Below are 12,283 nucleotides of genomic sequence, written 5' to 3'. Positions count from 1 at the left end.
AGGGCAGTACTTGAAGTTACAGGACCTTTATTTACCCTTTAGATCTTCTCTAAAATCTCAGGCCTGATCTAGATAAAATGGAATTCAAATTATTCTTGCTTTTAAATCTGAAGCTTTTCTGATCAGAATGAGTTATGGTCATGGAGTAGGAGAAAACAGTTTTTCTTTGCTATATTACTCATTTTTCAAGATGAAGTCCTAGCCAAATAAGAGTAATCTGCTTTTCTTATTTAATTAGAAGAGAACTAACAGAACTTTTAGTTAATTATAGCAATATACACATATATAGCTACAGTATATAACAAGTCTCTCTTTTTAAGATTCCTTTGATCCATTAATGCAGGACTGATAACAGGTTACACCAAAGGGATTATTATAATGGATAGCAAACTGACCTTCAATTAGATATTAAACTGACACAATGGTTCCTATGCAGGAGCCCAACTTAAAAAACTCAGTACTTATTAGGAATATGTTCAGCAAGCATAAAAGGAAAAAGACTTATACTTGTAAAAGAAGCATATAACACATCTGCCTGAATGTACTTATTGTACTTGTTTTAAAAAAATGAAATAAGTCTATCACAATCCTTCTATATACATCCCATTTTGTGGATTCTTACCTCAAGTTCTCTCTCTCTCTCTCTGAAGTTTTTTAGCTCACAGTGGAATCTGTACATTTCTGGAGGACCAATTGATTTTTCTGTGGCTTCAAGAAGTTCTACTTTGGACAGTTTTGCAAATTCCCCAACTTTGTCCTATAAAACAGGAAGCAAATATCAAACACTGTGCATCTGTTATAACACTGCAACAAATCAATACTCCTTATTAGACTATATTAGCCTATTTCAAGCTCTCACATACTTACGAAGGCAGGGTAGAGATGCACCTTGTAGCCTAACTAAATCAGAAATGCATAAGCTTTTGTGTTCCAGACCTCACTTTTTCAGATGCTATCAATGGATCTGATTACATCATTCATAGCATTGCATGAAATGAGCTCTGGCTCATAAAAGCATGAGCACACACCAACTGCTGAAACTTCCTTAGCCTGACAAAGGGTTTTTGAACCTGAAAGCCTGCTTAATAAATATTCTCCAACTATTTGGGTTGGTCTAATAAAAGATATCAAATTCACCCAAGGAACTTTGTCTGCCTATGCATCTTTGATTTACTTAGCCTACAAGATACATCCCTACGTTGACTTCAGACTAGTATGGCTAACGGCCTCTCTGTGCTCATAGATGGCAACAAGCTTCTAGCACAGCTATGTGTCAGATGGTTTTGGAAATTCACTCTTCAACTTATAATACTCATGAACACAAGCTATGCACCACAGCCTAGCCAGTAACTCCACTATCAAAAGCAAAAGTAGTTAACATATGCCCATTTAGAGCTTTCCTAGCTTAAGCCCCAATTTATGACAATTTCTGCCCATAGTTTATAGCAGCTACTATCCAGCCATATGTAACAGGACAAGTTGTCCTTTTAAGGAGGAACAGTCAGCCCTGCTAAGACAGCTAAACTGTGGGGTATTTGGCTAAGGAGGCAGTGTCCTACTGACAGCTTTAAAAGTTCCAAAAAGAGAAAATAAGTGGAAGGAGAAAGCAAGTTGTTAAGGAAACAGCTTGCTTCAAGGAGAAGCCAAGCTTCTGTGCTGGGGCTACAGCAGAAAATGACTTCTCCTGGTCCCCAGGACAGGACAAAGGATTTTGCTTGGCTTGGTTGTTTACTGAATTTTGCTTTGGAAAACCGGCTGAGGAACTCATGAAGGAGGGAACTCTTCTGCAGAAGTCAGCTGGATAAAGGACCCACTTACACAATACTTCAAACTTCTCTAAGTAAAAAAAAGACTGCCCTGGGAAGCTCAACATGTCACTCCATCATGCTCCAAGAGTTTGTTCTAAAGCTATTTTCCTTAAGATCTCACTTACCATGAGGATGTTTTAAAGCAGTTAGGCTCCTGGGATAATTAACATGGTTAAGTACCACTTGGTAAAACTATATAAGCCAGCACGTTTTTTAAAATCATCATCTTTTTCCTGCCCAGAACTGAATGGGTCTAGTGGAATTTTCTTACGCAGATATATTTTGCAGGCAATTGCCTGCATGACAGATCCCAGATTCTCTCTGCCACTTTTCTTTCTCAAACATGTGCTCCACATAAAACAAAAAGTACTCAGAGAGTATCTTGTATATTTAATAAAAGTTATATTTAAGATTATTTACCACCCGGACACCCATATGGAGACCTTTTAAAACCATTTCTTATCCATTAGACTATGCCACTTAACAAGTAATGGGTGAATGATTACCTAATTTGACAAAATTGAGCCATAAAACATTAGGCGTACTGCACTCACAAATATTTAAAATGGATTCATCACAGTAACACTAAAATAGCTTTCTCTCTATCCCACAACTCTTTCTGTCTTTTCTACTGAAGTACTTTTAGAAGCTAAAAAAACCTAAGTATAGGCCTCCATTTGTATATAATACCTTAAAAATAAAATTCCTTCTTACCTGAGGGAGGAACTGGCACAGATTGCCCACTTGGATATTTAAGGCTGCAATTTGCTCCTCTACTGTTTTCAAGGAAGAAGGCTTTTTATTGATCAACCATGTTGATGAATTGTTTGCCACATGAATCTCACGTGTGATAACAAGATTATCAGGAGGTTTAAATCTGATGAATAGAAAAACTGTTAAGTATTTACTAGTTTAAGCATTTCATACCTGACGAAACTACTTGCATGTTTTAGTCTCTTACATTACAATCAGAAATCTTATAGCCTTTTAGTGAATGGCAAATGAGTAACTGCCCTTAATATTTAATACAAGATTAATGGAAATCAGCAAGTTATATTTAAGAATGTAACATTAATTGCAAACATGAGAATTTACACAAGCAGTCACAGATGTAATCACTTTCTCATTCCATATTTTCCATCTTGAAATTTTTCTACTGATCAAACATGACATTCAGTTCAGTTTGGATCTCTCCAGATAGTAAATTATTTGCCTCTGCATGCCATCATTCTCTTGCCAAATTTTCCAAATAAGGAATGTAAACAGACTTAATTTACCTATGCTGCCTTACTGCTTCTAGATCTTTTTTTAAAAAACAGCTTTAAGTACATACACATCAAAAATAGAACCTTAAAATTAGGCTACAAAACCATATTCAGGCAACAAATGATGGCATGTTCATAAGCATTTGATACAACTTTTGAGTGTAAGTCCTATGGACATCAAATACTGGTGGAGAAATATAGCTTGGTCAAAGCATTCCAACAGTTTTGACATACCAGAAGTCAGTGCTGATTGCAATTACTATACGAACTATTACTTATGAGTTTTGTGCTGGTGCCACCTTACACGTATTAATGAAGCCCTACAACTGTAGAGTACAAGTATTGGAAAGCTTGTGTGCAATATTTATTATTATTAAGTTTCTAAATTCTAGTAACAATTAGAAGAACAAACATAAATAAATAAATGTATCCACTTCATCAATTTAAAAGTGAAGTGGAAAATACATCTTTTAACAAAGTTACTACTTTAAACATACTCAAAAATTAAATTCTTTTTTATCCAATCTGCTGCAGTGTAAGCATGTCATCTCAGTTCTCACATATTTGCCTTACTTCCTGGCCAACAGGTGAGATGTTCCAAGTCCTAAGTCCTGCCTTTCACGTGTTCTATATAAAAGTGATTTATGAAATATTATGTTTCAAGTAGTTTCCTTCTGCAGGCCTTTCTGCTTTGGCTAAAATCCCTCTGCAAGGTACTGTTCACATATTGCTACTGTTTTTAAATGTCCATATGTTTGATATATGAAGAATCTCTATGAGTGCATTGTACTGTTCAAATGACTAGCTAGACTATATAAACCCACAAACACACTAGAAAAGGCAAATAAAAAGAAAGCAAGAGACCCATAAACACATTCACATGGGAATTAAAATCTGCCCCTAAAATTACTCCTCTAACATATTGCTTAGTACAGCATTATGCAGGCAAATGAACTCAGAACTGCTGCTGACAAATAAAGTTGACTAGTGTTGACAAACAAGTCTATTGCAAATCCATCACCACTTTCTTTCTGGTAACACTTAACTATGGTCCTCTTATACTACCTTGCAATTAGATGAGGGTCCCATTATTAGGATTATAATAATCCTTGGCTCCACCCCTATCTCCTGAAAGAGTGGAAATCAAACAGTCCCTTCAAATAATTAGTTTCTTTCTATCCAAAAAGTATAAATCATCATCCTAAGGAAGCAGTCATTGCATCTTCTTTCTTTCTTTCTGCTTCTAACACTACAATTAGTTGTCCCTGTATTACCAGACATTTTCCTAGCCCAAATTTCTTTATCAATACCCAAGGTTTTTCGCTGAATAACTTTCACACATCACCAAGGTGACTCAGTTGTCACTTCTTCACCTCTTTATTCTGGAAACAAGACTGTCTTTGCTATCCAGACAATACTGTTCTAGTCAGCTCTCAATATAGTTTCTTATGCTGGATTTCAAAACACTCTTATTCAGTACCTCTCACTAATTCATGGCCAAATATTTTCTCTGTTAGGCCACTGCTATATGTTACATATATTATGCAATTAACTCATTAATCACACAATAAAATTAGACCAGCCTCCCATGCAAAGTAATTACCACACCATAAAAAATGATTAGAGCTATAAAAAGAGCCAACCAGCTACCAAGAATAAAGCGTGAAAATGTGTAGCTCTGTAGCTCATTTCTATCCAGTTTTAATTTAAACATGCAACAGGGACCCAAGAGACAGTTTACATACATAAAAGATAGCATGTCCTTGGAACTACCTTTCTGTCCATTTTCTTTCCCTTTTGTTTGACACACAATTCTTTGCTGCAGGACCCAACACTGCCCATAATACCCAATGTTATGAAGTCATGTTGCAATCTTAACAAATAACTTCAAGCTAAGAAAGAGCTCTGTATTACATAAAAACAATTTAAGCAATTAAGGTACAACTACATACAGCATTCTATGCGTTCACTTAATCAAAACTGCAACAGCATTATATGAAAGTTGAATACATAAAAAGCTAAAACAAATTAAATCAAGGAACAGTATTTTCACATTCACTCCTTTTCTTTTTCTGTGTGCCAAGAGCCCCATTTTGAGATTATGGCAAATATGACAGGTTATTAGCTGGTCAATTATAATCACGTGAAAGCCAATTAATATTATCAACTTCAAAATGAGTCAGAACTACTTGAACCAGGAGACATCACTATACTAGACTTCTTGCAGATCTATTTTGTGATGCAGAAACAAATGAAAACTGAAAGGTGGTTTTAGTACTTACAGTTCAATTTCAACTGTGCCTTTACAGCAGCCTCGCTTTACGAAGAAACCAACCTGCAAAGAAAGAGCTACAGAATTTAATACCTGAAAATCAAAGACATCTCTAAAGTCAAATTTCCCAGAAAACTCATAACAGCTTTTGAATATTTCACCACATAATCAATACCAATCTATGCTACTTTACACACAGTTCTCAAACATGCACTTACTATACAGACAGTGCATGGCCAATACTGAAAGCCCATTAGACAGTAATAATAGACCAGGACTTCAGTTTCTTCACGGAAGAGAGAATAGGGCGATTTAGTGAACAGTCTGCTATAATTCACTGACTGCTCCAAAACTCATGCCCTACCTGAAGGTTGATACTTGAATCATAATTTGAAACTCATTTAGCAAAATGAGTTTCAGATAAAGCCATATTCATTTTTATTTTCTAGCAGTATACACAATACCTAAATAAAAAAGGTGAGAAACCTGACAGCTGGCCCCATCAAACCCATCTATTTTGAAAATATTTGCTTGTCCAGGCAGGAGAATGATTAAGTCACTAAGTGACCAGTTAATGGACACAACCACTTCTAGATGGCCACCAAATTCACTCTTGAATTTTCAGAAAAATCTCAAAATGTCAAAACAATTTTAAAACCCCATTGTCTAATCAAGACATTTATTTTATACTACTACACAGATAATAATACATTTCTTGTGACAAAGTAACAGAGAAAAAACAGAAATCTTCCCAATGGACTCTACATGTTCACATTTATGGGATGCACTGGTGACAGTGGGCCCTGCAGTGTTTGTCAGAGGTCATTGTTGCAGTCTATAAACATGAACATGCAAAGGCCACTTAAATAACCTACTGAGGTTTAAGAAGAACACTTCAGCCTCCCAAAACTCCCTATCCAGGAAACAAGAGGAAAAGAACATGCATTTCCCCAGCCCTAGAGTTTTCATTAAGTTATGTTACTTAGGATATCTGAGTGTCCCAACATGAATTAAATACTTTCAGACTGAATGCAAATTCTCTCTATTTATCTTGTCTTGCTAAGTCACTCCTTGGCAAACCTAAAGCAGAGCTGTGTTTTTCATGGAGAGCTTTTTCAGTGCAGCAGACTTAGGTATTGTCCTACAGAGGCTCTCTCTGTTTCCAGTACTGGCAGCAGACAGTAGTTGTCACAGAGAAATTAACAGACCACATTCATACTGCACGGCTTTTGGCAGCTCTGTCCAGGTCCTGCTCAACTACAAGAGCTGTGCCAACAGGTTAGAGAGCCCAGTCTACTGCAGCAACCATCTTTCAGTTGAGCAGGTGTTGCTCTGCTGGCAGAAAGAAGGGCTCTGTTGTCACAGATGCTGTTAGCATCAATGCACTCAGTCTCACTAACTTCTGCAATCAAAGCTCTCTTAAGTGGAGACTTGGCCCTATTTGCTGAGGAGCTATTATGCACCTTCAAATGGAGTTCACAAAAGTACAGGGATTATGGCTGCTTCCTGCTGGACAGGGCCTTCAGTGATTTCCTCAGTTAAGTACCTGGAAGACAGAAATTTGTACTGACCTTGTCTGCTCGCCCTATGAAAGAAGGTTTTCCGGCCAATCCCAGACAGATGGCACAAACAATGCTTGATTTTCCTGTTCCATTAGCACCCACTATCATGTTCAAGTGAGGTCCTGGATACACTTCACAATTATCATATGTTCTGAAAGACACCATGATTTCACGTTAGTCTTCATTATAAAATATAAAGCAAGGTATACTAGAAAAAAAAGTGAGAATTTTAAACAAAACAAATACATGCAAAGTAACATCAAAGTGGTCTAAGGCAAGCACAGCACAACACAACAATACATCTACAATACTACAGATGAGATTTAAGTGCTTCCCCAAATATTGCTTTGTATAAAAATTTGCATCATAAAAAGAATTAATTCCACATCATCTGATGCAGCATAAGAAAAGCCATCAAGCTGTAGTGATCGTCTATCCTTTTCCATAAGGACTGCAGAAAATGAAAAATTTGAGAGGTATGCCAATTTGAAAAATTTGCTCTAGGTATGGCAATTGCAAAGCTGCCATTTACTTTGATGGAGCATGGATTTCACCCTTATTAGTTTGTTTTTTTCATTCAGGGAAAAAGGGCAAGCAGAATTTTGACAAAACTGATAAACAAAAGCACCTAAAGTTGTGTTGAAGTGTGTCATATTTGACACAAGCCATCTTCTGCATCACAGATCCTAATGAGCATTGCCTATATTCAAAGTTCAGACACAGCCTGCTGTGCTGTATATTAAGTTCTGCAAAGGTTTCTGATTCCATGGCACACAAGTGCAGCTACCTACAATAGCTTTCTATCCTACAATAACTTAATTTAGACTAAACTCCTCAGATTTTGTATTTAAGCCAGACACAGCATGCTCAGTTGCCAACCAGAAAGTTGCCAGACACACTGATAGACAGCAAATCCTTCTTTAGTCCATCAACTGCTGTGCCATTAGAAGACCTGACGCTGACCAGATCCCATCATTTTTAGGCTGCCATTAGAAGTAAAGTACTGGGAGTAACAAGATTACCAGAGGTGCAGAAAGGGGAGAGCAGGCTGTTCTCAGAAGGCACACTTCAATCAGACTCCCTCCTTCTAATGTGTATGAACAAAGTTTTACATAATTGAGCGTACTTAACTGCAACTCCAACATATATAAAACCACAAGGCTCTTCCATTTTCATGACTGAATCTAACACTCTGGGCCATCCCTATGTCAAAGCAGTTTTTTTGACAATGCCATTAGAATGCCATTAAATGGTTTCGCCCAGAAAATCCATGTCTTGCGGTTACACCTCCTCCCATAGCTCCCTGCAGTGAACAGCTTGCACTACCCAGCACTGCTGTTTCCCAGGATGACTCCAGGCTAAGCGACACCAGGGCATTGGTTACACTCCATCTGTCCATTCTTGCAATCATAGCTGTGAGAGACTACAAAGGTGGGGGGAGGAGGGGAATCCCCATCCCCACATATGCAGGGGCATGATCCTCAGAGAAAAGCCCTTGGGGACATAAGAACTGCCATTTACTGGGTCAGACCATAGGTCCATCTTGCCCGGGCTCCTGTCTTGCATCACACAGAACCAGGTCCTGCATAAGGACAGTCTCCACTCCCCAGAGCTGGCATGGGGCCCCTGCCTTGGCAGACCCCATGGTACTCTCCACCATACTGCTGGATTCTCTGTAGCAGGCTGTGGGATACGCCAGTCCACTTCTGGACAGCCCATCACCACCAGCTGTACACGCTCAGGGTCTGCACCCTCCATCATCCCTATCCTTACATCCCCCCTGGACACAGTGACAGGACATCCTTGGTGAAGATGAGGGTCCCTGGTGGATGAGCGTGTACTCCACCTCAATCCCACAAGCCATCAGGAGACCTCAGCTGGCAGCTCCTCCAGAGAGCTGTCACCATGGATGGCCATCTAGAACAGTTTACAGACTCCCCCAAAACCTGCCCCATGAACAGAGGGAGATCCTGGCACGTGCCTACCTAGAACGTGCCAGGCTGCAGCCCCTTCACCGCCTGCTGAGTTTAGGGTTGCATTACTCCCTGCACCTGTTCATTTACAAAAATGAACTAGTCCCATGTGATTGAATGTACTAGGCCTCACAGAGTCCCAGTCCTAGACCAATAAACTAGGTCCCCCCTAGTCCCAGGACCTCTAAGTCAACCTCTTCCTGAATCTAGCCAAGCTACCAAGCTTCCTCACCCAATGGAATAACAAACAGGCTTGGTCAAACTCCTCATTGGCCCAGCCATGCTAGCGATCTACCCAACCAAGACAGAGGCTCTGGCTGGGAGGACACCCTGCCTCCCCTGAGGGCTGCAAGACCTTTATCCATCTATGGCCCATTCACACCTCCAGACAGTTGCACTCAGTGTTCCCAGGTTTACAATAATTATCGCATTTGTATGATAATTTCAACCCTTGTACAACATATGATCAATAAGAGCAAAAGCTTTCAAAATGTATGATCATTTTTGAGGTCGCTCATTGATGCAGCACAGGCAAAACCCAAGTCACTCTCAGGGAGGCCTAACTGACTTTGAAGTTTGTGGTCAGTGCTTTCTTATGACCAATGGCCTCGAAATAAAGAAACGCTTCAACTTTGAGGACCCGGTTCTCACTCACCCACTGGTGATTACAGTGCGCAATATAAAGTCAAGAAGAAAAAAACTTATTTGCCTCCTTTTTTCAGCCTACGATTGTTTTTCAGCAAATATGATCATTTTGAGCTTCCAAGACAATAATTTCTGCAATTGAAGACCTAGCAAGGCTGCTGGTTTCACTGAGCAGGGTCTGCTGCTTCCTGAGCATCTGCTGCCTATCCCCAGCCCAGCAGGCAGTGCCCAGCATGCTGTGCTCCGTGTTGCCCCTCGGTGCACTTGTCCTGGCGCTCCGTGCCCTCGCTCCCAGCCGGTTTTGTCTTTTGGGTGTCTCAAGCAACCACCAAAGGGGACTCACAGCCCTACTGGGCGGGCTGGGGGGGGAGGGGCAGCACAGCTAGAGACCTCGTGGGGGCAGGGGGAGGTTCCCTCACTGCTTCTCTCCCCCCCCCCCGCCACACGCTGACGTCACACCCTCCACTGCCCGCCGCCACACGCTGACGTCATCCCCGCGCCCCGCGCTCACAGGAAGTTCTCCATGGCGACTCGCACGATGGAGCCGTCCACGAACGCGGACGGCGGCTTCGCCTCCCCCGGGCCAGCGGCGCCCGCGCCCCGCCCGACGCTGCTCCCAGCTCTGCGCTTGGCCGGGGTCGCCATCTTGGTGCCGGCTGTATTCCTACTCTCCCCACCCCCCCGAACTGCTGCCGCGCGCCGTGTAGAGACTAAGCGGCCGGCTCAGCGCTCCCGGCGCCCAGGCGCCCATTGGCGGGGAGAGGGGGAGACGTCACAGCGCTCGGTGAAGCGCGAGGCCCATTGGCTAATCAGGGTGCGGAAATGCCGGCGGGGAGGGGAAAAGGTGAGGGGGGGGAGTGACGTGGGGGGGAGGGGAAGGAAACGCTAACAGAGAGCGACGCCCGAGCCTATTGGCTGAAGGAGAGCGAGAGGCGATGTAACGAGAAGCCTCATTGGCTGAGAGAGGCGGGGGAAGGCCGGGTCCGCCCGTTACTTTCAGTTTCGCTAGGCTCGAGATTATGGCCGCGCGTTCTGCCCGGCACGTGACGCCTTATTGCACTCGCCATTGGCTGCGGCTGGGCAGGGGCGGTTCCTCCTTCAGAGGGAGAGGGGGCGGGGCCGGGTGGGTGGTGCCCGGTTTGGTTTCCTCTCACTGGCTACCTCGCGTTACGTTTGCGTGAGGGGGAGCTCGCGTCATGGGGCTGTCAGGACTACACTTCCTAGCTTGCACCGCGGCTCGTGGGGCGCCCTCCCAGCATGCGCTGCGGGCGGGCGCGGCGCATTCTAGGAGATGTAGTCCCCCGGGCACAAACAGCCCGCGCTTGGCCCTGTGGTTTGGGTCGTGCAGACACGTGACCTCGGGCAGGACTAGGCCAAGGCCTCAGGCTGCCCCCGACTGGGGGTGGGGGAGGAGCTTTCTGTCTCTGCGGCTCTCGCAGGTTGCAGGCATAGTGCGATTGCACAGTAGACTGAGCAGGGCTGCACTTGCAGTATCCTGCCATAAAACTGTCTCTTCCATTACAGGGCTGGGAGGTAGTGCTTGAACATGTGTAATAACTTGATGGCTGGTTCTTATCCAGCTTTCATTTGAACCCATGGCAAGGCCCCTAGGCTAGTCAGGCAGGCACTGGCACAGGCTGCCTAAAGGAGCTGTGCAATCTCCATCCCTAGAAATGTTCAGGAGCCGGCTGCACAGATACTGGGCTGGGATGGTTTAGAGGTGGTGCTGCCTTGAGCCTGGGGCCAGATTTGATGGCCTGGTGAAGTCTCTGCCAGCCCTGCTTTCCTGTGTTCCTGTGTCCTTCCACTTCCATGCTGTCGTAAAGTCGAGTTACTCTGCAGTAACGTTTGCCTCAGAGTCACCAGCCTTGCCTTGCCTTGCCTTGCGGTTTGCATGGTGCTGAATGACATGAGAACAAAGCCAAAGGTCTGCCCTCATTGAGCAAGCTTGGAGGGTGCTGGCAGCTATAGCCAAAACAGAGGAAGGAGCGACACAGTAATCATCACCTCAAACTTCTTTTGAGCCTCCCACCTTGTGTAACCTGTCTCCTATTTACAGAAGGAAAGGAGTCATCTCCAGATACAAGTTTGGAGCAGGTTCTTACTTGCTACTGGAGCTGCCATGAAATGTGCCCTTGCAGCTCAGCTCCACTGCCTCAATTCAGTGCTGAATGCCACAGCCCGCAAAACTCCTCAGGGAGGAGCGTCACGGACCTTATCATCATGCTTTGTCTGTCTCTCCCCTTGACATAACACACGCTGGATCAATGCAGAGAGCTACAGTAGCAGCACATCTTCAGACCTGTTCATGATGCCAAATTTGGATGGAAATGGAATTTAGATTATCCTTACTGCCTTATCTCCAAAGATTTTCCTGACTTTTTAACAGCTGACTTTAAACATAAAGGAAATGACCAACTGATTCCACAGGGAAACATGCTAAAATTAATTAATTTGCTCAGTCAGGCAAGTCTCAATCAGTATGTTAGTTTTTAATAGTCAACATCAGGTGTCATTTGGTTAGCTGTAGAAGTTGTAAATATAGTGCAATAAGCCTGTTGTCAACAAGACAGTAACACAAAAAAGACTGTTAAAAGTTCAAACTATTCATGTAAATTGGGAACTAAACATTATCGGAGCATGATTTCCATCTGTATATATAACAAATTGAGACAGTTGTTCACTCTTGTTTTATGCTGTATTGACATAGAATGACACCAATTTTTTTTCTTAAAAAATCACAAGTGTTTTTGCCTCA

The 12,283-nt window shown here is 42.6% G+C and overlaps 1 protein-coding gene across 1 annotated transcript in view; it reads right to left on the bottom strand.

The window, feature by feature from the left end:
- Positions 1 to 10,319, bottom strand: part of SMC5 (structural maintenance of chromosomes 5) — a 72,143-nt gene extending 61,824 nt beyond the window's left edge. Inside the window, exons 1-5 of the mRNA XM_006265195.3 lie at positions 10,037 to 10,319; positions 6,917 to 7,058; positions 5,356 to 5,408; positions 2,523 to 2,685; positions 623 to 757 (exon numbers count right to left, since the gene is read on the bottom strand). Of these exons, the coding sequence (XP_006265257.2) occupies positions 623 to 757; positions 2,523 to 2,685; positions 5,356 to 5,408; positions 6,917 to 7,058; positions 10,037 to 10,170 (627 nt within the window). The 5' untranslated portion in view covers positions 10,171 to 10,319. The remainder of the gene's footprint in view (positions 1 to 622; positions 758 to 2,522; positions 2,686 to 5,355; positions 5,409 to 6,916; positions 7,059 to 10,036) is intronic.
- Between the last annotated feature and the right edge of the window lie 1,964 nt (positions 10,320 to 12,283).

The sequence above is a fragment of the Alligator mississippiensis genome, chromosome 3 (genome assembly GCF_030867095.1).
Source record: "Alligator mississippiensis isolate rAllMis1 chromosome 3, rAllMis1, whole genome shotgun sequence".
NCBI lineage: Eukaryota > Metazoa > Chordata > Crocodylia > Alligatoridae > Alligator > Alligator mississippiensis.
The sequence above is the reverse complement of the archived record's forward strand: the minus strand, read 5'-3'. Positions and strand labels throughout refer to the sequence as shown.